General features: G+C 47.2%; 1 protein-coding gene across 1 annotated transcript in view; it reads right to left on the bottom strand.

Moving 5' to 3' along the window:
* Positions 1 to 24,905, bottom strand: part of GPC3 (glypican 3) — an 87,486-nt gene that overhangs the window by 26,664 nt on the left and 35,917 nt on the right. Inside the window, exons 3-5 of the mRNA XM_087727112.1 lie at positions 21,330 to 22,024; positions 9,103 to 9,236; positions 593 to 718 (exon numbers count right to left, since the gene is read on the bottom strand). Of these exons, the coding sequence (XP_087583238.1) occupies positions 593 to 718; positions 9,103 to 9,236; positions 21,330 to 22,024 (955 nt within the window). The remainder of the gene's footprint in view (positions 1 to 592; positions 719 to 9,102; positions 9,237 to 21,329; positions 22,025 to 24,905) is intronic.

Consider the following 24,905-nt stretch of genomic DNA (forward strand, 5'->3'; position numbering starts at 1 on the left):
GACTTCAACTCCCAGAATTCCCCAGCCAGCATGCCAGGCAGACAGTAGCTTCCACTGAACCTCAGATGTAGGCAGGGATGAGATTCAGCCGGTTCGTACTGATTCTCCGAACCGGTTGTTGCAAAAAGTGGCTGGCCCTGCCCTACCCCTCCTAGGAGTCTTCATGTGGCCTGTCCATCATGCCAGGTAAGTACAGGACCTGCACGGATGCTCTGGGAGGGCAAAAAACAGGCCTCCAAGAAGTCCGGAAATGGGTCAGTTTCCGACCTCCGGAGCCCAGGGGAAGCCGTTTTCATCCTCCCTGAGGCTCAAAAAATACCTCCGTCCATCCTTCCGAGGTGGGTCAGCCTTCCATCCTTCCGAGGTGGGTAAAATGAGGACCCGGATTGTTGTTGGGGGCGATATGCTGACTCTGTAAACCGCTTAGAGAGGGCTGAAGCCCTATGAAGCGGTATATAAGTCTAACTGCTATTGCTATTGCTATTTCTCAGACATCCCGCTTAACACCCTTGAAAAGGAGGGTTGGTGGAAAACAGAAGTTTGGCCAACTGTAGGAATTCGAGGGAGGGGAAAGGGATGAGAGTGGAGATACCTTTCCACCACTTCGTGTCCGTTCCAGCAGGAGGTGTTGTTGTGCACTGTGGAAGTGTGGCTGCAGATATATTCTGGCAAACTGCTGTAGAAGCCGCTGTGGGCACGCAGCTTGGTGACAAGTTCCCTGCGAGGAAAAAGCACACAAAACAGGACTTGTAAACAAAGCTACAGGGACGCGGTGGCTCAGAGGCTAAGACAATGACCTTGTCGATCGGAAAGGTCGGCAGTACAGTGGTTCGAATCCCTAGCGCTGCAGAACGGAGTGAGCTCCCGTTCCTCGTCCCAGCTTCTGCCAACCTAGCAGTTCGAAGAAAGCAGGTAGAAAAAAATAGGAACCACCTTTGGTGGGAAAGGAACAGCGTTCCGTGCGCCTTCAGCATTGAGTCATGCCGGCCACATGACCACGGAGACGTCTTCGGACAGCGCTGGCTCTTTGGCTTTGAAACGGAGGTGAGCCATAGTTATACGGTAGAACCAGTGTTTCCCAACCTTGGCAACTTGAAGTTGTCCGGACTTCAACTCCCAGAATTCCCCAGCCAGCATTCGCTGGCTGGGGAATTCTGGGAGTTGAAGTCCGGACATCTTCAAGTTGCCAAGGTTGAGAAACACTGTTAGACACATATTCAAATGGTGTGTTATAATGCTGCTCTCTGCCACTAGGTGGCACTAGAGCACTGTTGAAAATGGAAGAATTCTGCCTGGAGTTTGAAAGCATATTTTTAATCCAATCCTTTCCCCCCCCCAAAAAAAGACATCTGGGATTTAATCTGTCCCAACTCTTCTGGGATGATATAGTCTTTTGCATGAAAAAAAATGAGTTTATTGGGTTCTGGGAAGTCGGGGGGGGGGGGTAGGTTGGGGGTGGGGGGTGGGGGGAGTGATATATGTCAGGTTAGTTGAGATGTGTTAGATTTCAATGTAATTTGACTCCACATGTATACTGCTTTTTTCCCCCTTTATTTTATATTCTCATTACTATTATTATTACTACTTTTTCTTTAAAAATAGGATAGGCTAAGCATATTGACATGTAGCGGAAATACACCAAGGAGAGGAGGAGTGGGAAAGAAGAAAGATGGGAAGAGAAGGATAGGAGAGAGGGTAAGCAATAGCAATAGCAATAGCAATAGTAGTTAGACTTATATCCCGCTTCATAGGGCTTTCAGCCCTCTCTAAGCGGTTTACAGAGTCAGCATATCGCCCCCAACAACAATCCGGGTCCTCATTTTACCCACCTCGGAAGGATGGAAGGCTGAGTCAACCCTGAGCCGGTGAGATTTGAACAGCTGAACTGCAGAACTGCAGTCAGCTGAAGTAGCCTGCAGTGCTGCATTTAACCACTGCGCCACCTTGGGCGCAGTAAGGGGGGAAGACGAGAAGGATAAGGAGGAGTGGATGTAGAGAGAGGAGCAGTAGAAAGGGAGGGGAAGTAGAGTAGAAAAGGATGATGGAGGGAAGATAGAAAGTTGGAGGGTGGTAGAAGAAAGAGGTGTATGGAGAGCAGAAGAGCTATAATGGGTTTTTAATTTTGGGGGCATTGCTGACAAGAGGAACTGATGTAATTATTATTTAATACTATATGATATGGGCTATGTATAGTATACATGTGAGTGTGTGTTATGAAAATGGAAATAAAAAATTTAAACAAGAAAAAAACGAGTTTATAAACTCTACTGTTCCACTTAGCCTAGAATTGATGTGATTTTATTTTGGCCAGACAGAGAAGGAATCAAGGCAACAGGAAATTAAAAATTCATCATAAAAAAATAATGCAATAAGCAATAGTAAAACGAGTGAGAAAGATTCCAGGCAGACATATAACAGCACTGGATTTCTGCAGCTCGCTCAACCTGCGGAGTTTTGGTGGGCAACCTGAACGTGGAACCCAGAATCTACAAGAATTCTGGGTTCCATGGTCCCCAGCCACTTTTCTAAGTGACTTCTCAGTCAATCGCTGGACTTTCTCCCTCTCTGGACGGAAAAAGCACTTTGCAGAAAAAGCATGCAAGAATTTGCCAAGGATAAGTGACGGCATTTGCACCCAGCTAAAAAGCTCAATTATGGAAATGTTATCGGGGAGAAATCTTGCAGATGTGGGGTACTGATTTCTTTGGGGTACCAATTCACCGGTCCCAGGATGATGCAACTATTGTAAAGACACGCTGGTTGTCAAAAACACCGGAATTTTGATCACAGGACTCTGGGGATGGTATAACGGCCGTTAAGAACCATATGACTGGTTCTAAGTCCCTTTCTTCAAAGTACCTATAACTTGAAATTGTCACAAAATGGGATGGTTGTAAGTCAAGGACACAACGAATACACAATGAGTGGAAGAAAGCAGCCATCCTCTCCGGCATATTTCTACCCAAGATGGTTAACTTCTACAAACTAAATTGTAGTATCGCCCACCTAAGTAAAGTATGTTTTTTGTCTTCCCTTAGTCTGTCTATCTGTCTGTCTCTCTCTCTCTCTTCTTTCTCTTCTCTCTTCTCCCCTCCCCCTCTCTCCCTCCCTCCATCTCTCTCTCCCTTCCTGTCTCTCCCCCTCCCCCTCTCTGTCTCTCTTCCTCTCTGTCTCTCTCTCCCCCTCTCTCCCTCCCTCCGTCTCTCTCTCCCCCTCCCTCCCTCTCCTCTTCCTCTCTCTCCCTCCCTCTCTGTCTCTCTCTCCCCTTCCACCCCTCTCTCTCCCTCCCTCTCTCCCTCCCTCCCTCCCTCCCCTCCGTCTCTCTCCCCCTCCCTCTCTCTCCCCCTTCCTCTCTCTGTCTCTCTCTCCCCCTCTCTACCTCCCTCCGTCTCTCTCTCTCCCCCCCTCTCTCTCACTCCCTCTCTGTCTCTCTCTCTCTCTTCCCTCCACCCCTCTCTCTCCCTCCCTCTTTCCCCTTCCACCCCTCTCTCTCCCTCCCTCCCTCTCTGTCTCTCTCCCTCCCTCCATCTCTCTCTCCCCCTCCCACTCTCTCCCCCTCCCTCTCTCTCTCCCTTCCTCTCTGTCTCTCTCTCTCCCCCTCCCTCCCTCCATCCCTCTCTCTCACTCCCTCCCTCCATCTCTCTCCCCCTCCCGGCGCAGTGGTTAAATGCAGCACTGCAGGCTACTGCTAGATCAGCAGTTCAGCGGTTCAAATCTCACCGGCTCAGGGTTGACTCAGCCTTCCATCCTTCCGAGGTGGGTGAAATGAGGACCCGGATTGTTGGGGGCAATATGCTGACTCTCTGTAAACCGCTTAGAGAGGGCTGAAAGCCCTATGAAGCGGTATATAGTCTACTGCTATTGCTATTGCTATTGCTCTCTCCCTTCCTCTCTGTCTCTCTCTCCCTCCCCCTCTCTCCCTCCCTCCCTCCATCTCTCTCTCCCCCCTCTCTCCCCCTTCCTCTCTGTCTCTCTCTCCCTCCCCCCTCTCTCCCTCCCTCCGTCTCTCTCTCTCCCCTCTCTCTCTCTCACTCCCTCTCTGTCTCTCTCTCCTCCCTCCACCCCTCTCTCTCTCCCTTCCCTCTGTCTCTCTCTCTCCCCCTCCCCTCCATCTCTCTCTCCCCCCTCTCTCTCTCACTCCCTCTCTGTCTCTCTCTCCTCCCTCCACCCCTCTCTCTCTCCCTTCCTCTCTGTCTGTCTCTCTCTCTCTATGTATTGCCTTTCAGCCCTTCAGCTTGTGCTGCGTTTTAACAGAAGGCGAAAAACCTACCGAGAAAAGCTTCGCTGCATTCTATTCCTGGGAGACCGAATTTTTATGCTTATGTAGCACAACCTCCTGACAACTATTAGCTATCAGGAAACCCATAAATCTCAGAAATAAATAAAACAAGGTCTTGGCCTCGTGGGAAGCAGCCGCAGCAAATGCACCCGGTGTGCACCTCGGCAGCCAGGAGAGGGTGCTCTGGACGAAGCCAGCTACTAACCGGGATCTAATCAAGCCAGCATGCAAACGAGGGGCCAAATAAGGACAGCGAATTTTCCTAGAAACACGAAACCAACACTCAAATTTGGGATGTCTTTAGGATGCAAAGAGTGGGGGGGGAATATTCCAGCAAGACAACTTTACTCATCCTGTTTAAGAGCTGCAAGGGAACGTTTTACAGATTATTATTTTTTTTTTTGCAAGCATAGAAATGATATGTGCAAGCACACGCGTGAACAAATACACACTCTATTCGTTCCTTCATCGACAGGACTTTGCCACAAGAGGCAAAACAGAGCTGGTTGGCCTCCCCTTCAGTCTCTGCTGCTGGTTGTTTATTCCAGCAGGCTGTCTATCTGAGCAGGAGAGGCATTTAGCCGGTTCGGACTGGTTCGGGCGAACCGGTTGCTAATTTTACATCTGGTTCGCTGAACCGACAGTTGCTAGGACTGGCTGGCCCCGCCCAGCCTCCCCTTCCCTCCCAGGATCCGCCATGCAGACCGTTTCGGATACCAAGTAAGTGCAGAGCGCACATGGAGGCTCTGGGGGGGGCTAAAACTGGCCCTCCCGGAAGTTCCGGAAGTCTAGAAAATGCCCCCCTCCCCCGCCATGGTACAGGAGGCTGAGTAGGCCACGCCCACCATGGACACGCCCACCCAGCCACTCGGCAGAGAACCGGTTGCTAAAAATTTTCAGTCCCACCCCTTTATAATCCGAGGTAGTAAATCCTTTCTCCTATGAAGTAAACTATTATACAAATTAGTTGTGCATCCTATGAGAACTGGGGGGAAATAACCACAAGTCTTTGCAATTCTTTTTCCCCCTCTTCGTTCTCTCCCCCTCTCTATTTCAATAAACAGTATAGGTTTCTCTTTGTCATCCCAGTGGTGGGTTTCAAAAAAATTTCGAACCTACTCTGTGGGTGTGGCCTCCTTTGTGGGAGTGGCTTGCCGGCCATGTGACCTGGTGGGAGTGGCTTGCCGGCCATGTGTTTTCTTTCTTTCTCTCTCTCCCTCTCTCTCTCTCTCTCTTTCCTTCCTTTTGTCTCTCTGTCCCTTTTTTCTTTTTTTCTTTCATCTCTCTCTCAGTTTTTCTTTCTTTCTTTTTTCTTTCTTTCTTTCTTTTTCTTTCTTTCTTCCTTCCTTCCTTTCTTTCTTTCTCTCTCTCTCTTTCCTTCCTTTTGTCTCTCTGTCCCTTTTTTCTTTTTTTCTTTCATCTCTCTCTCACTCTTTTTCTTTCTTTTTTCTTTCTTTCTTTTTTCCTTCTTCCTTTCTTTCTCTTTCTCTCTCTCTCTCTCTTTCCTTCCTTTTGTCTCTGTCCCTTTTTTCTTTTTTTCTTTCATCTCTTTCTCACTTTTTCTTTCTTTTTTCTTTCTTTTTTCTTTCTTTTTTCTTTCTTTTTTCTTTCTTTTTTCTTTCTTTATTTCTTCCTTTCTTTCTCTTTCTCTCTCTCTCTCTGTGTCAGTGTGTGTGTGGCAGTGGTGGTTTTCAAAATTTTTTGGAACCTCTTCCTTTGTGGGAGTGGCTTGCCGGCCATGTGTTTTCTTTCTTTCTTTCTTTCTTTCTCTCTCTCTCTCTCTCCTTCCTTTTGTCTCTCTGTCCCTTTTTTCTTTTTTTCTTTCATCTCTCTCTCACTTTTTCTTTATTTCTTTCTTCCTTCCTTTCTTTTTCTCTTTCTCTCTCTGTGTGAGTCTGTGTGTGTGTGTGTGTGTGTGTGTCAGTGGTGGGTTTCAAAATTTTTTGGAACCTCTTCTGTAGGTGTGGCCTGCTTTCCGGGTCCACTGGTGGAACCTCTTCTAACCGGTCCGGTAGATTTGACGAACCGGTTCTACCGAAATAGGTGCGAACTGGTAGGAACCCACCTCTGCTACAGGTTGCCCTCACTTAAGCCTGTAATTGAGCCCAGAATGACGGTCGTAATGTCTTGAGGTCAGTAAGCAAGACACCCCGTGAACGTGGCTGATTTGACCACCTTTGGGCCGGCTGGGGAATTTCTGGGAGTTGTGAAAGTCCACACGTCTTAAAAAGTTGCCAAGGTTAGATACCCCCCTGCTTTAAAGTTTTATCTTCAAGACAAGTCACTCCAATGCCCCAGGCGGGTGGGTGGGGGCGCGGGTGTTCCGCTACTTCAAATCCGGACCCCCGTGCTGCTGAAAACCACGACTCGAATGTGCATTTTCTGATAACGTGCAATCCTATTTTCCAGCAAAATTTCTGTTGAGGGTGGCTTTTTTCTCTTTTCTTTTTCCCCCTTTATAAATCCCAGCAGCGTAACCAGATGGAAGCCTTCCGAACGCACCTCCCTCAAACCGAGATGGGCTGGAAGAAACTTGCTCTCGGTCTCTTTCAAACTGCCACTTAAAACCACAGATGGGCCGGGAAGATGCAGCCCACACCATCAATCAAATCACAGAATCCGCTACTCTGCTATTAAGTCGGGATCTTTTCCAGGGGGAAAAGAAAAAGTGAGTTGAAATAAGCCTTTTACCCACATGGGGGTGAAGATAGGAGAAGAACATGGGGGGGGGGTTGTTTCTGAGCTGAAAATTGCAGCTTTGTTTCCCCCCCCCCAGAACATCTGACACTAATGATCACATTCTCTGACCGTTTAAATGCCAGGTTTTATATATATAAATATATAAAACTCTTTCCTGCTATATTTGTTCCGAGCTGGAAGGCCACAAACCGCTGCTTTAATTACACACCAAGGATGCACAATGGGTATTTTGGCACGTCCGTCTGCTTCTGACTTAGCAACAGACAAGATGAAAAAAAAAAAACCCCTTCCCATCCAAACAGGAAAAGTTCATCACAGTCAGGATGCCCAGCTGGCATTTCTGGTTCTCTTTTTGCCTCCCCCACCCCTCCAAAGTTTGACCCAGGATCAAAGCCTCAGTGTCAGGCCTGCGGCCATCTTTTCTTTTGGATCTTTGGCCTGCCGCACTTTCTATTATTCTACTATGCATTTTCTATGGTGGGAAAATGGGATTGTACGGAGTTAGATGCTATGTAGCCATAACAACATTCTTTCTAGAAAGCCAAGGTCATCCTTTGTCTCTGCACCTCTGCACCTGACCGGAACTGGAGGGGTGGAAGCTGCCAGCGTGGCAGTGGGAGATTGGACCATGGGATGGACTTGTGGGTATGGGGGCAAGATCTTGAACTTTCTACTGGATGCAGAAAACCGGGAAGTCTTCAGATTCAGGTTTCCCCAGATGTGATAACATGGTTCTCTTAATAAATGGGAACTTTGAGGAATCTTTCGCCTTGGACTCTGGTTTACTTTTGGGTGATATTTGGAACCCTGACACCCAGAAGATCTGACCCTAGGTTTGGAAGTGAATGCGAAAGTCAACGGCTAGTTAGATACACACACACACACACACACACACACCCAACCCAGGTTCAGCATCTCCACCGGAGGGCAGATACGGCCTGTACTGAAATTTCTCCATTTATTTTCAAAAGGTCTTCTGCAGCCACGACATAAATCTAAGATTGAAAATCAGGGTTGAATCTTAGGCTTGTCAGATGTTATGTCCTTTCTACCCTACTCTACAAATTAGAGAGTTGGTCTCTGACAGAAAGCCACTTGAGGAGACCAGAAACATTTGAAATGTGGATTTACAGGCGCCTGTTACGTATAAACTGGGCGGACAAAACCAGAAAGGAGGAGGGGATAAGAGGCCTGGGAAAGCCAAGGGAGATCATCAAAACCATTTAAAAAGTGAAAGGTAGAATATTTTGGACATGGGATGCGACACCCAGAAAAATACGGCATACTTGATGTAACCTTCCAGGGAAAGATTGAAAGCAAATGAAGTCCAGGCAGAAGAAGAACATCATGATGGCTTCAAAATGTAAGTGACCAGTTTGAACAAAACTCAGCACCACTTTTTTTGTGCAGCTGTTGATAAACATAGGATTGCCAACATCCAATGATGGATATGGGAGGAGGAGGAGAAGGAGAAGGAGAAAGAAGAAGAAGAAGAAGAAGAAGAAGAAGAAGAAGAAGAAGAAGAAGAAGAAGAAGAAGAAGAAGAAGAAGAAGAAGAATTAAGAAGGAGAGGAGAAAGCGAAGAGAGGAGACGGAGAAGAAGAATCAAAAAGGAGAAGAGAGGAGAAGGAGAAGGGAGGAGGAGGAGTAGAATGAAGAAGAAGAAGAAGAAGATGATGATGATGAAGAAGAAGAAGAAGAAGAGGAGGAGGAGGAGGGGGAAGAAAAATTAAGAATAAGAGAAGAGGAGAAAGAGAAGAGAGGAGATGGAGAAGAAGAATCAAAAAGGAGAAGAGAGGAGAAGGAGAAGGGAGGAGGAGGAGTAGAATGAAGAAGAAGAAGAAGAAGAAGAAGAAGAAGAAGAAGAAGAAGAAGAAGAAAAATTAAGAATAAGAGGAGAGAGAAAGAAAAGAGAGAAGGAGAAGAAGAATTAAAAAGGAGAAGAGAGGAGAAGGAGAAGGAGGAGGAGGAGTAGAATGAAGAAGAAGACGAAGACGGAGGAGGAGGAGGAGGAGGAGGAGGAGGAGGAGGAGGAGGAGGAGGAGGAGGAAATGAACGGTTGTAAGTTGAGAACAATCTATGTGGCTGGTGGCCACCCACCAAGTCCAAAACTGTGAACCCACCTCTTTCGACCTGATAAGGTTTCTTGGGGTTCCACTAGAGTGACACCCATCATCCCCTGGTCAGCCACATGGTCTTCGGGGTTCCAGGCTGATCGGTGTTGCCTCTGCTGGGAAGGGCCACACAGCTTGCTGATCTGTGAGAGAGAAAGAACACCGAAATCAGAAATGCCAAAACTTTTCAAGGCCTGATTGTTTCAAACTCACTTTCTGGTGAGACTTGAAACTGCAAACTGTTCTGAGCGAGGCTTCCCAAGAGCCTGAAACAGACTCCTTGTCCCAACAAGAACCCCTTTTATTAATTGACTGTGAGTTCTGCTCATTCACATCCAGAGAAGTCTTTCAAAGGAGGATTTATAGTCACAGACCTTATCTGACTTGGAGAGCTGCCAGGCCGAGATCTGCAAAACTTGGCCAGGAGTCTCAGAAAGTCACAAACCAATTAAGCGAACTAATTGTCTCCTGCAAACTCCACTCCCCTTTCGCTCCTCTTTTATTTCCTCTGGGAGGGGCCATTCACCGTCCACCTGTGGCCTTACTCCCAAGTCGACCCTTGTTCTTTAGCTGTTCCCTTCGTCTGGCAACTCTGCTCATGCGCACACTGGGAACAGGCTCCAGCTGTTCGTCTGCCTCAATGATGTCTGACTCTGAAGGCAGCTGATAACTGTCAGACGGCCCTGGCCCTCTCTCTGCCTCTGACACAGAGCCTTCATCAGAGCCTTCCCCGGACTCCAGGACTGGCCCAGGTTCCTCCCCAACCCTCCTCCCTGTCCGAATCTTCTGCCAGCTCTGTTGGCCACTGGTGGGCCACAACACAAACCAAATCAGGTTTGTAGTTAATTTGAAGTCAGATTTACCCTTCCCTGTACGGTTTAGAGATTGTGAATCGCTTTGGGGCAATTAAAAGTTTCACCCTGTCTTGGATGTGGAAATATAGTGTTGCATCCATCTGTACTCGCTTTGTAGTGAGATGGACGGTGACACAATTTTAAAAATAAATCAAATACTCTAGCGAGGCAGGCTGGGGGAATTCTGGGAGTTGAAGTCCACCCATCTTAAAAATTGCCAAGTTTGCAAAACCACCACCCTACGTGAATTCAACGGTCAGTCACAGCTTCACCAAGTCCCAGGCTGTAAGGGCAGCAATGAACTCGTGGCACGACAAAACCGCGGTCCACTAAAGCGCGCCCGATTAAAGCACGTACCTGACGTCATCAGCAGCGCGACAAATAAAATTAAAAATAAATAAAATTAAAATTAAAATTAAATTAAAGCAAGCTGATTCACATAAAGGTAAGGGTTAGGGTTAGGTTAAGGGTTAGCATTAGGTTTAGGGTTATGTTAAGCGTTAGGGTTAGGGTTAGGGTTAGGTTAAGGGTTAGCGTTAGGTTTAGCGTTAGGTTAAGGGTTAGGTTTAGGGTTAGGTTTAGGGTTAGGTTTAGGGTTATGTTAAGGGTTAGGTTTAGGGTTAGGTTTAGGGTTAGGTTAAGGGTTAGGCTTAGGGTTAGGGTTAGGGTTAGGTTTAGGGTTAGGTTTGGGGGGGTTAGGTTTAGGGTTAGGTTTGGGGGGGTTAGGTTTAGATTTACGCAGTAATTTTAAGTTTACCGCTCACAGCGTGCTGTTTTCGTCGCGCTGTGATGACGTCACGTACGCGCTTTAGTCTACCGCGGTTTTGTGGTGGAACCCAATGAACTAGGGTTCATTGTGCAGGAAGGGAAATTGCAAACCCCGATTCCTGGTTTGGGGAAGAAATGACAGATTCAGCATGCTCACTGCATCCCTAGGAAATGGACACTGTCTCTTCTGTCTCCCTTCTGCTACCCTGTAGCTGCTCCTCTTTCTCCCCTCTTAAAAGAGGCTCTCACGTCTTGTGACCCCCTCTCCCAAATCCCCCCCTATTGTGTGTTTCGGCAAATACATTCCAGAATGCGCAGACTTTTTTCTGACTCCATGAAATAGCAGGCCTTGGCTGTTGCGTTTCACAATCTCAGCTTTAATTATGGGTTGCGATCTTGCTAACCCGCTCGGGCACCTGGCACACACAGCTGCTCCGTTCCTCCCTTGAGTTGCAGCCTTTTGGGGAAGGGGGAGAACATTCCCTCTCTTTTTCTGCATCCCCCCCTCCCCACAAACACTCTCCCCAGTGCCAGAGGCAAAAACCTGGTTGTGGAGAAACTCCCTTGATGAACCAACCAACCTCTTCCCAGCTCCAAATGCCAACGCTTCCAACAGGAATTATAGAGTTGGAAGGGACATTGGAGGTCTTCTAAAAGAGGGGTCACCAACCTTTCGGACCTCAGGGACCACTAAATTCATGATTTTAAATCCCGCGGACCACTAATATGATCTGCCTAATGACCGGCTGGGTGGGCGTGGCCAACTCCATGTCACTCATATCAAAGGGGCCTCTACTGGCCCCTCGCCTCCCACCCACTCCTCACTTGCCCTCCCGAGCTCCTTAGGCCCCCAATAGGAAGCAGCTGTTGGAGCTAAGCAGCCACCACGAGAAAGAGTTGGCAAAACAGCTCAATTCCAATTGGATCTGAAGACGGCTCAGCAGAAGCACCTCCCTGAGGACTAGGAGCATGGGGTTTCCAAGCAGAGGGAAGACCTGTGGCAGTGCAAGGCCAGGTGTTGGTGCCTGGAGGCTCAGTGGGCTGAGATGGTCAGCCAGTTCCAGGCCAGGATGCAGTCCCACTGGAACGAGGCCCTCCGGCTCTTCGCCACCAGCGGCTCTTCCCTCCAGCCTTCGCCCAAAGCCCCCCACCAGGAGGCCGAAGGAGACCCCAAGTCGGAATTTCTCCCCCCCCCATAAAAAGACCCCAAAGGGGGAGACTCTCTGCAGCAACACAAACGTTCATTGCACATATCCATCCCAGGGGGCGTAGTTTGAGGACCCCTGATTTAGTGTAATATAAAAAAATACAAATAATTTTTCTGCAGACCACCAACATTTTCTCGTGGCCCACCAGTTGGTGACCACTGTCGTAGAGGTCTTCTAGTCTAAGTCTTTTAATTACGTGGCCATGGGGGATGCCCCAACGGTCGTTAGGTGTGAAAAATGGTTCATAAGATGCTTTTTTCCAGTGCCGTCGTAACTTCGAATATTCACTAAATGAACATTGTAAGTCAAGAACCACCTATGGACTGCTATATCCTAGTGGAATTCTACTTTTATTCTTTTAAAACAAAACAAAAAAACTCAAGGAAATCTTCCTTGAGAGCCGAGGTGGCGCAGTGGTTAAATGCAGCACTGCAGGCCACTTCAGCTGACTGTTGGCTGCAGTTCGGCGGTTCAAATCTCACCGGCTCAGGGTTGACTCAACCTTCCATCCTTCCGAGGTGGGTAAAATGAGGACCCGGATTGTTATTGGGAGCAATATGCTGACTCTGTAAACCGCTTAGAGAGGGCTGGAAGCCCTATGAAGCGGTATATAAGTCTAACTGCTATTGCTATGTAGAGCCGAGGTGGCGCAGTGGTTAAATGCAGCACTGCAGGCTACTTCAGCTGACTGCAGTTCGGCGGTTCAAATCTCACCGGCTCAGGGTTGACTCAGCCTTCCATCCTTCCGAGGGGGGTGAAACGAGGACCCGGATTGTTATTGGGGGCAATATGCTGACTCTGTAAACCGCTTAGAGAGGGCTGAAAGCCCTATGAAGCGGTATATAAGTCTAACTGCTATTGCTATTGCTATTGCTATTCAAATCTGAAGATTTCTGAAACCGGAAGGATGGAGAGGTATATAGGACATAAACTTTTTAACAGTATTAGCCCGGCCCATGTTCCCTTTCTACAGGTGTAATCAAAATGCTAATGTTATGTTAATGTTTCGTCTGTGGCTAATGTTTTGTCTTCTTAATTTCCCCGGGGCTTTTAGTGCAGATTTAAATCTGCCAGGTTGTTCACTGGATTTGGCCTCTTTCGGGAAGTTGGATCACGCCTGGAGAATACTGATTTAAGGGAAGGGAGCGCAAAAAAAATGGCTTTTTGCCTAAATCGACCCAAAAGGAAAGGAAAGGAAAGGAAAAAGGCACCGTTCATTATTCTCGGAGGGATGTAATCACGCGACTCGGCTGCTTTCAAGGGTCCTGCTTTCTCCTCCGCCAAAACGCAAACACCCGGATGCAATTTTAAAAAGGGAACAGCAGAATCAGGGGCCAGTGTAAGATGTGATCAAGGAAGTGTTTCCGCAACACATTTTTGTTGCACGATCTTTTCAGAGTTGTGTTTGTTTTTTTTAACTTAAGCAAATTTAAGGTGTGCGGACATCAATTTCCAGAATTCCCCAGCCGTGGCACGACAAAACTGCGGTCCACTAAATCGCGCCCGATTAAAGCGCGTACCTGACGTCATCAGCAGCGCGACAACAGCGACCGCGGAGAAAAAAGGGCGCCTTAAAAAGCGCTTTGAAAGCAAGCCGATTCAAGTTAAGGTAAGGGTTAGGTTTAGGGTTAGGTTAAGGGTTAGGGTTAGGGTTAGGTTAAGGGTTAGGGTTAGGTTTAGCGTTAGGTTAAGGGTTAGGTTTAGGGTTAGGTTTAGGGTTAGGTTAAGGGTTAGGTTTAGGGTTAGGGTTAGGTTAAGGGTTAGGGTTAGGTTTAGCGTTAGGTTAAGGGTTAGGGTTAGGTTAAGGGTTAGGGTTAGGTTTAGCGTTAGGTTAAGGGTTAGGTTTAGGGTTAGGGTTAGGGTTAGGTTAAAGGTTAGGTTTAGGATTAGGTTTAGGGTTAGGTTTCGGGGGGTTAGGTTTAGGTTTAGGGGTTAATTTTAGCTCTAGCGCTCACAGCATGCTTTTTTCGTCGCGCTGTGATGACGTCAGGTACGCGGTTTCGTCGAGCGCGCTTTAGTCAAACGCGGTTTTGTGGTGGAATTCTGGGAGTTGAATTCCATACATCCTAAACTCCCCAAAGTTACGAAATACCGTTTTAAAGATCCTGCCATCCTTTTGGTTTCCAAGGGATAAGAGAAAATACGTATCTTTTTACTGGAATTTGAAATGGAAGAACAAATGAAAGAGGGTGTGATAAAACCAGTCAAGCTGTTTTGGGGGGCTATAATGTACAGACGGGACTTGATTGAAAAGACTAAAATTTATAGGATGCTATAACTTAAAAGGGGGGGAGGTTTACAAAAGAAGGCACCTTTATTATATAGCGCCATGAAACGTTATGTAGAATGTTAAGGAGACTTCAAATTTATGATGGTGTATAAAGAGTCATTTTATCACACGGGGTGGATTTGTTAAAAAAAAAAAAAAAGCTGGAAAATTCTGGATCCAAATGCATACCCAGACACAAAGACTTTTTAAAAAGTAATTTTCAGCATGGTTAGAGCGTTTCAGAAACCATTTTTTAAAAATAAATACCATGTTTTCCCCAAAACAAGACAGGGCCTTATTTTCTTTTGACCCCCAAAATAAGTTTATTTTTTGGGGAGGGCTTATTGTTTTTGATCTGCAGGAGGTGGCGAGTTTGGTCACCTCTTAGATGCTGTTGTGTTGCAATATTTTCGGGACGGGTCTATTTTCAGGGGAGGTCTTATTTTCGGGGAAACAGGGTATATGTGATGTTTAAAAACAAGAAGTAAGAAAAAAATGATAGAAAGGTATTGGTTTAAATGTAAACCTTCCTGACGTGACCTCACCAGCAAAACATATTTCCTGCCCTCTGGGTGTTTCAATTTTGCAGCGGCTTTAAATAATTCACTGCCAAAATGTGAAAAGCCAACAAAACACGAACAATTTAAAGGAAAACCGTTTCTATCACACCGATTCACAGCTGTTTCTTGGAAAAACAGGCCTTGAACAATGATAAGATGACAGATATCAAGCCAAGTTGATACCCCAACATCAGACCTGGGGGAGGGGGAAACATTTTTTAAATCTATTATTTGGTGAAAAGAGAGAAAAGAAAATCTACAATTCTGCTGCAGAGAATTAGAAGCCTAATTCCCAGCAGGTTGCTTCGTGATGTGCAGATGTCTTTTTGCGAGAATTTTAAATATATATATTTTCACAGAGCTGTCCGGGGATGAGCCTGTCACGAGATCCGCTTTTTCTAAGGTGATTCGCACAATTAGAGACCGTCGCTGGGCTTTTGATCCTTGCCACTGGAGCCAAGAACAACATTCTCGGAAACAGAGCATTAATTTGTCCGGTTGTGACTTTAATAAGACCCCGAACAAGTGGCTGCTCGTAAAACGAGAGCGGAGGACGATGGAGGAGAGGCCGAGGATGCGCGAGCTGCTTAATTAAGCCTCTTTTCTCCCTCTCTTTCCTCTCGATTAGCATCTTCACAGCAAATGCACATATTTATACATGGCAGCAGTTTCGGCATAACGAGAACTCCGGCCGTTTAATTAAGAGTCGGAAGGAGGTAATCATGTTTTTGCAAAAGATTGGCGCAGCTTTGCAAACGCTCCCAAGGGGGTTTTAGATTTGCATTTGCCATTGAGAGCCTCTCTGGAGCCAGGCCAGGCAAGGGATGAGGGCAACCCAGAGAGAGAGAGAGAGAGCCATCACATTACAAAGATCTGGCTTGTTAAAAAGATGCCCTCTGGCTTGAATTTCTCTTGGAGGGCCAATGGGGACACGGGCGACAAAAGCCATCTTCTACCATCCCTGCCAGTGGTTCGGCACTGCAGATGTTCCGTTAGTAACACGGTCGTTAAGTGAATGTGACTTCCCCGTTGGTTTTGCTCGTCAGAAGGTCACACGATCACGCGACCCTGCCGCGTCTCAACTGTCATAAATACGAGACAGTTGCCAAAGCAAATATCCAGCAACCGAGACCCAGATAAGCAGGGATTAACACCAGACAAACAATCGAGTAGAAAATGGAATTTAAAAAATACCCAAAAGAAAAAACCATGCTTCTACCAATGTCATTAAGTGTGAACAGCGGTTCGTGAGTCACTTTTCCCAGTAGCATCGTGACCTTGAACGGTCACTAAATGAACTGTCATAAGTCGAGAACTACCTGTGCCCCCTTCCAAATTCTATCATATGAAAGCCGTGCATGATTTTTTCCGGTGCATCATTTTTCGGCTTTTCTCTCGAAACCTCCGCGGAAGGCTGCATAATCAGATTAAATCTCCCCTAAATGTATTTCCAGCCAATCTAAAAACAGCAAACACAAGCTCCTTTCGGGGTCCATTAACCTCCTGCTTTCTTTCTTTTTTTTTCTTTTTGGTCTTTTAAAAGCAGCATTTCTCAACCTCAGCAACTTTCAAAGATATGTGGACTTCCAACTCCCAGAATCCCCCAGCCCGTACGGATGGAGTCTTCAACTCCCAGAATTCCCTGGCCACGTTAACTTAAAATTGCTAAGGGTCAGAAACACTTACGACTATCTGTATTATTATTATTTATTTGTCTTGTATGCCGCCCACTCCCGGAGGACTCCGGGCGGCTCACAAAAGACAAGGGAAATAGCAGTTAGCAATAGCAGTTAGACTTATATACCGCTTCATAGGGCTTTCAGCCCTCTCTAAGCGGTTTACAGAGTCAGCATATTGCCCCCAACAACAATCCGGGTCCTCATTTTACCCACCTCGGAAGGATGGAAGGCTGAGTCAACCCTGAGCCGGTGAGATTAGAACCGCTGAACTGCAGAACTGCAGTCAGCTGAAGTAGCCTGCAGTGCTGCATTTAACCACTGCGCCACCTCGGCTCAGTTGGGAAAGGGGGGAACGAGAGAAAGACAACATATTAAAAACAAAACCAACATTCACAATTTCCGTGGAGGTAGATGCTTCTCAGCTCCCCCCAGCCTGTTGGAACAGCCAGGACTTGGTGGCTTTGCGGAAGGCCGGGAGGGTAGTAAGGGTCCGGATCTCGACAGGGAGATCATTCCAGAGGGCTGGAGCTGCAACAGAGAAGGCTCTCCCCCGGGGAGTCGCCAGCCGACATTGGCTGGCAGATGGAATCCGGAGGAGACCCAACCTGTGCGATCTAATTGGTCTGAGAGAGGTAATCGGCAGGAGGCGGTCTCTCAGGTACCCAGGTCCGATGCCATGTAGGGCATGTAAGAGCCAAGGTGGCACAGTGGTTAAATGCAGCACTGCAGGCTACTGCTAGATCAGCAGTTCAGCGGTTCAAATCTCACCGGCTCAGGGTTGACTCAGCCTTCCATCCTTCCGAGGTGGGTGAAATGAGGACCCAGATTGTTGGGGGCAATATGCTGACTCTCTGTAAACCGCTTAGAGAGGCCTGAAAGGCCTATGAAGCGGTATATAAGTCTACTGCTATTGCTATTGCTATATGTATTGGGAGGCAGAGAAAGTGGGCAGGTGAGTTTAACATTGCTGGATTCTCCATCGCTTGCAGGCAATTTCAGTCTTTTGCAAAATGTCATCCCCCTGTTCAGGGAGGCGGAGGGGGCTTGGAAAATACTTGAAAAAGACTGAAATATTTTTCGCCTTGGAGAATATCTAGGCGGTGAGCAGGAGGGGAGGAAGGGAGGCTGAAAGATTTTGCTGGCAGGGCAAAAGGTTCTTTTTCTGATGGCCAAATCTTCTCCCAGAGGTCCGGATGAAAGAGTTCATGCGCTTCGGGGAAGCTGGCAGGTTGAAATTTCTTTCTCCCAGCCCCCCTCCTCCTTCCCTTTCCAGAAAATCCAGAATGCGGCCGCAGTAACTGCTCCCCCTCCGAATGGCTGAACTTTAAATTCTTCCTGGAGACGGGCTTTTCATACAGTCCATCTCGCCAGTGTAGGTTACTGTGACATTGGGGTCAGAAATGCGACTGCCGACTCCGGCATTTCTAGCTGAACGTACCTGAGCTTTAACAATTGCTTCTTTGTCCCAGTTAACACAATCAGCGGTGGATGAGTAAGTTCTGCAGGCTGGAAGAAATGCCTAATTGCGGAGAATTGTTATGATTGGACACGACCTCCCCTCTAAATCACTTTTATTGCCCTTCACCGAGAGAGAGATCTCTTTCCGTAATGCTTTCTGCGGTCCGTGGCCGAGGATGTCTCCTAATGGGGACCGCGTTCTTTAAAAAGGCAGCTTTTATTTGCCTCTTTATTATGCTTTTATATATATCTAAGTAATTCACGTTCCCTGGGCGGTGGAGCAATAAATCGGAAAACGTAAATAAAGATGCGCGTCAAGAAATTGTGAAGTCAAAGGGGTGGGTGGGTGGGTAGAAACACAACACCGCAAATCAAAGGGAAAGCAGAAAAGAAAGGAAAAAAACAGGAAAAGGAAGAGCTGTTTTCTAAATGCAAGCATTCCCCCCACCTCCCCAAAATAATTTTTGGGGGGGAGAGGCATCAATGCAACAGGTTCAAAAGGCCAGGACCACAAATTAGCAATAAATTGATTTATTACTAAATGCGCCTATGCGCAGGAATCTAAACTAACTGATTGGAACTCTCCTGGCATTAGATAAGGGGCAAGAGAGGTTGTGCTTGGTGAGTTTGTGACTATGTAGGGATTCTAAGCTGATTCCTCTTTTGACTCTGCCCCTCCTTCCTCTTACATCGTGGGAACCTCAGCGGTGGCATCACGCTGTCCTCTGAGAAGCATCGATTTAAAAGGGCCACTGAACCCGAGGCAGCCAGCTATGCCAACCTTCTTCCCTTGCCACGTCTTTTACACAAAACAGCTGAACCCGAGAGATAACAAGATATAAAAATTACTATGGCGGCATAACGAAGGGAGAAGGCTCACAGACACGACAAACCAAGGCAGCTGATCTCTGGAAACAGCTTTTTATCCATGGGCGGGGGTGTGTGTTTCCACCCCCCCAACTGGTCTTGGGTCCGTGCCCAGGTTCACGCTGAGTGAATTCACACAAAAGTGCATTTTTGCACATCATACAATTGGCAATATTCTCGCAAGGTTGATACCAGAGCATTGGTGGGTTCCACATCGCGTCGCAACTGGTACGCTGCGACAGGGCCGGGCGTCCACCTCGGGCACACACGCTGGAAACACATGAGCACGCCACCACACTGCGACGCTCCTGCTGCTCGGCGGTGACACAAGCACCGTAAGCTGTGCGCGTGTGCGCAATTGGCCCGTTTCCCTCAAAAAGCGGTAAGGAACGTGGGCAGCCGGGCCCAACGAGCCACCATTCCGGTACGGTGACCACTGCTCCCAGCTGCCATTGGTACGCCCGTACCGGGCCATACCGCCTGGAACCCACCACTGCACCAGAGGTGGTATTCTGTAGGGTCACACCAATTCGGGCGAACCGGTAATGGCGGCAGCGCGAGGCTCCACCCATTGACCAAGAGGTCATCATGGAGCATCACACGCGCGCTCCCGCTACTGAACCGGTAGTCAAGATAAGAGGACACCATTACTGGTTGACACAGTGTGAGTTAAGCCCCTGGCACCTCCTGCCTTCGTCTCCCCGAGAGGTTAATAGACCAATCTCCTCATCAACCCATCTTTTCTCCTCTTCCTGTACAAATTGAATTGATTTCATCGCGTGCAATTATTATTTATTAGGCCTCCCACTCCAAGCTGCTCCTGCCAACCATTTGCCTGGGAGCCACTTAGACCAAAATAGATCTGAGCCTCTTCGGAAAAGGGAGTCAGCTGCCTTCCTGACTGTCCTCTACGGGCTGCGGGGAAGTTGCATTTTCTTCCTTGCGGGTTTTTTGCAACACGTTGTGTTGCAAGGAACAATGAGGCACCTGCTTCCCTTTACCGGTGGCGTCTTAATCAAGGCTCTCCCCTGGTTATTCATTTGAATCTTTGTTTACCTTTAATGTACCAGTAAATTGTTCACGAGTTATTAACGCCAGCACAGAAAAGCCATTTGCTTAAAATCACCTGCCTTTCCTCCGCCCCCCCCTGCACCCCCCCCCCCAAAAAGCAGCTAATGTCTTGCAATTAGAGAGCGGTAGAAATCCTTCATCAACCCCCTTCATGGCTTCGTTCGTGTTACAGTAGCATTTCCAAACTTGGCCAACTTTAAGGCAGGTGGATTTCAACTCCCAGCATTCCCTTGATCAAGCCGTCATCTTAAAATTAAGAGCAGGGGAAAGAAAAATTGGGAACCTTTTACAGTCCATAACCCTGACATAGCATGGCCTGCAAGATGATCTCAGCTGCCTCCGAGTCTTCTTCAGAGGGTTAAAGAAGTAATGTCCTCTTCTGGGCCACGTATTTATGGAAGCCCATCAGCCAAAGCAGCAAACCCTGGCTCTCGGTGTCATATGAATGGTCCACCAACTTTCTCTCCCCATTGAAGGAAGGCACCTTGCCTTCTTTCCAAGGATAGGTAGGTAGGTAGGTAGGTAGGTAGGTAGGTAGGTAGGTAGGCAGGCAGGCAGGCAGGCAGGCAGGCAGGCAGGCAGGCAGGCAGGTAAGTAGGTAGAGATAGCGGGTGGGAGGATGGTTGGATAGAGATAGAAATATACAGATAGATATAGATATAGAGATAGATAGAGACAGATAGAGATAGAGATGGGATGGATAGAGATACAGACAGACGATGATAGATAGATAGATAGATAGATAGATAGATAGATAGATAGATAGATAGATAGATGATAGATAGATAGATAGATAGATAGATAGATAGATAGATAGATAGATAGATAGATAGATAGATAGATAGATGTAGGTAGAGCTAGAGAGAGGGAGGATGGATGGATGGATGGATGGATAGAGAAAGAGATAGAAAGATAGAGATAGATATAGAGATAGATAGAGACAGATAAAGATAGAGGGGGGATGGATAGAGATAGAAATTGATAGATAGATAGATAGATAGATAGATAGATAGATAGATAGATATAGATAGATAAATAGATAGATAGATAATAGATAGATAGACAGATGATAGACAGATGATAGATAGATAGATAGATAGATAGATAGATAGATAGATAGATAGATAGATAGATAGATAGATAGGAAGGAAGAAAGAAAGAAAGAAAGAAAGAAAGGAAGAAAGAAAGGGGGGAGGAATGGATGGATAGAACTAGAGAGATAATGATAGATGGATGGATGGATGGATGCATGGATGGATGATAGATAGATAGATAGATAGATAGATAGATAGATAGATAGATAGATAGATAGATGATAGATAGATAGATAGATAGATAGATAGATAGATAGATAGATAGATACAGAGAGACAGACAGACAGACAGACAGACTCAGAGAGAAACAGAGTAGATAGGTAGATAAGTAGACAGACAGCCAAACAGACACATCCTGTAACATCAGTACCGCACGCACTAACCAACGGTTCTAGTAAAAGAACTTACGGTGGTGACCAGCTTCCCGGCGTTCTTCTGCATGTAACCGATGGCATCCTGAACCAAAGAGAAGAGGTTCAGCAGCACGTGTTCTATGTCGTAGGTGCCCTTCATGCCCTTCACCATGCCTTCCAGAGAGCGGAGATATTCCCGCCAGTGACCGTCGATCTGCACCACGCTGGCCAAGCACCCTTGCAACACCCCGCCACAGAACCCGGCACACGGCTTGGCCAGGAGCAGCTCCTGGCACTGGGGGCAGTACCACATCTTCAGCAGCGCCCGTCCACACTCCTTGCTGAACCTCAGGTGATCGGTGGTGTTGACCACTTCAATGCCGAGGTTGAGCGCCTGGAGGAAGAGCCGGGTGACTTGCAGGGACTTGGACACCTGGGTCATCATGATTTTGGGGAAGGGGCCGAATGCCTTCAAGTCCCGCCGGGCTAGCCGTAGGCACTCCAGGGTCTCCACGGGAGGGTCGGGGGCTCCTGGGTGGATCAGGTGGGGGTAGACCAAGGGGAACAAGCTGTCGAATAGCTCGTTGACCATGTCGTTGACGTTGATATCGGAGCCCAAGATGTAGAGGGAGACGTCGGTGAAGAATTCCCCCGCCAGTTTAGACGTCCTGGCAGCCACGTGCCGATAGTAGCTGCTGAACATGGAGCTGGTGTGGTCCCTGGCGTGGCGCACGACCATTTCAAAGGCTTCTGAAAAGCAAAAGAGGATTTGGTTAGTAAGTCAGCAGGCGAGACGATCACAACAGCAATTTTAAGGATTTCCTGGGAGAAAGATGTAAAAAGCCAGAGAAATTCAGGAGAATAGCAATAGCAACAGCAGTTAGACTTATATACCGCTTCATAGGGCTTTCAGCCCTCTCTAAGCGGTTTTACAGAGCCAGCATATTGCCCCCAACAACAATCCGGGTCCTCATTTCACCCACCTCGGAAGGATGGAAGGCTGAGTCAACCTTGAGCCGGTGAGATTAGAACCGCTGAACTGCAGATAACAGTCAGCTGAAGTGGTCTGCAGTACTGCACTCTACCCACTGTGCCACCTTCTGCGCCAAGAAGAAGAAGAAGAAGAGGAGGAGGAGGAGGAGGAAGAAGAAGAAGAAGGAGAAGGAGAAGGAGAAAGAGAAGGAGAATAGCAATAGCAATAGCAATAGCAGTTGGATTTATATACCGCTTCATAGGGCTTTCAGCCCTCTCTAAGCGGTTTACAGAGCCAGCATATCGCCCCCACAGTCTGGGTCCTCATTTCACCCACCTCGGAAGGATGGAAGGCTGAGTCAACCTTGAGCCGGTGAGATTTGAACCGTCGAACTGCAGATAGCAGTCAGCTGAAGTGGCCTGCAGTACTGCACCCTAACCACTGCGCCACCTCGGCTCCTCAATTACGACATCACAATTACAAAAAAAAAGATGTTGAGACTCTAGAAAGAGTGTAGAGAAGAGCCACAAGGATGATTGGGCGTCCGGGGGCTAAAACGTATGTGAATGATTGCAGGAACTGGGTATATTCCTTCAAAGAAGGACTAGGGGAAATATGAGGGCAATGTTCTAATATTTGAGGGGCTGCCCCAAAGAAGAGGGACTCAAGCTATTCCCCAAAGCACCTGAGGGCAGGACAAGAAGCAATGGGTGGAAACTAATCAAGGAGAGAAGCAACCTCCAACTAAGGAGGAATTTCCTGACAGTGAGAAAAATTGCCGTATTTTTTGGAGTATAAGACGCACCCTTTTCCTTCAAATAATCAAGCCTACTGAAACCCCACCTCCTTTGCAAAAAAAATGGCTATTCATAGCCTTTAGGAGGCTTTCAGAGTGCTCCTGGGGGCTGGGGAGGGCAAAAATGAGCAAAAAACGGGGCGTTTTTTGCTCATGGGGGGGGGGCCTCCCCAGGAGCACTCTACAAGCCTCCTTAAGGCTATGAATGCTCTTTTTCTGACAAAAAAATGGGCCCATTTTCATGAAAACCAGGCCATTTTGGGGAGGTCTGCAGAGTGAAAAAAAAAAACCTTTTTTTAATTTGCCTCTCAAAATCTTGGTGCGTCTTATACTCCGAAAAAATACGGTAACCAGTAGAACAACTTGCCTTCAGAAGTTGTGGGTGCTCCAACGCATCTTTTAAGAAGGTTTTTAACCTTCTTTAAGGCTTTTAAGAAGAGGTCAGACAACCATGGAATAGTGTAAGGTCTCCTGCATGAGCAGGGGGTTGGACTAGAAGATCTCCAAGGTCCCTTCCAACTCCGCTGTTCTCTAATTCTGTCAAGGGCCAAAGGCCATGGATTCTTCTCTCTGTGGCTGAAGCTGCCTGCAGGCCTTGAGCATTTCCCACTAATTGGTCCCCAGCACCCAAAGCCCTTTGCTGCTCAGGTGATCAAAGAATGCCTGCCCCCCCCCACACACACACAACCCCTCCACCCTCAATCCCACCAGCCTGTAAATTAGCACAGCAAAGGGGAAGAAAAAAAGACAGGGTGAAGGATTGTGACAGGAAGGAGGCATTACGTTTTCTTTGAATGCTAAATAGTCCCACTCCAATCTTTCGGGTCTCCAAACCTCCGGGGCATCTTTAATAAAAGGATGGAAACTTAACAAGCACTTTTAGCAGGTGACAGGTGGCTCACCTTTCCTGGCAGGGCAGCTTTCAACAGAATGGTAGACAGAGAGGGGGAGGGGGGAGGGACACCGAGCCCCTAAAAATGATCCCCATGAAAAATTGAACCTGGTTTGCATTCTCCCTGCCTTGTTCCCCAGCTCACGTTAGATCCAAACTGAGATTGAATTACAGATTATTTCTATCGTCCCCGGATGGGAGAGAGCGAGCTGAAAATTAAGCCACTTAGCAAGATTAAAAGCGCGGTGCCTGGTGTTCACAGCACCTTTCAGTGAAGGTTGTCATTAAAGGGAAGCACATCGCACATTAAAATAAAGTTGATTATGCATCGGACACTTTAAAGGTTGTGGAGTCCTTGGTGGTCTCTGAGCTCGGTGGTTCTCTGCAAAGGTTTCATTACTTGGCCAGGTAACAAGATAGTCATCTGAAAATTCATATTTCTGTTCTATTCCAAATAATCAGGATGGCTAAACTCCTGTAAAAACCAATATCCGGCAACCGGGACCCAGATAAGCGGGGATTAACCCCAGACAAACTGTCAAGTAGAAAACAAAATGAAGAAAATATCAAAAAGAAAACCATGCTTCTTCCCACACCAGCAGGGCAAGTGACTGTATATAAATAAGGAGAAAACCCCACACTCCCTCACACTGATGACATTACGTAGTTGGATATTGAAATGTCTGCAAGTCAACAACTAAGGGACCACACAGTTCAACCCCTGGGCTACAAAATTATCTTCTATTGGAACTTTAAACTTTATGCCATTTTTTCCATCAATGATGACAGTTTGTTATATTCATAGTCAGTTCTTTAGCTGTTATTGGCTTTCTTCCCCCAAACCTGGGATCTCGTAACATAGTGTTCAAAATCCCTCTAGGACACGCATTATCTGTAGCACTTACACAACAGTGGAGAAACCCATAAGGGGGCTGTTCTGACCCCCTCCTCCATCCAGTAACGAAAGCCG

Source organism: Thamnophis sirtalis, unplaced genomic scaffold (assembly GCF_051295495.1).
Source record: "Thamnophis sirtalis isolate CommonGarterSnake01/CBP01778 unplaced genomic scaffold, rThaSir2_p1.2 scaffold_13, whole genome shotgun sequence".
Lineage (NCBI taxonomy): Eukaryota > Metazoa > Chordata > Lepidosauria > Squamata > Natricidae > Thamnophis > Thamnophis sirtalis.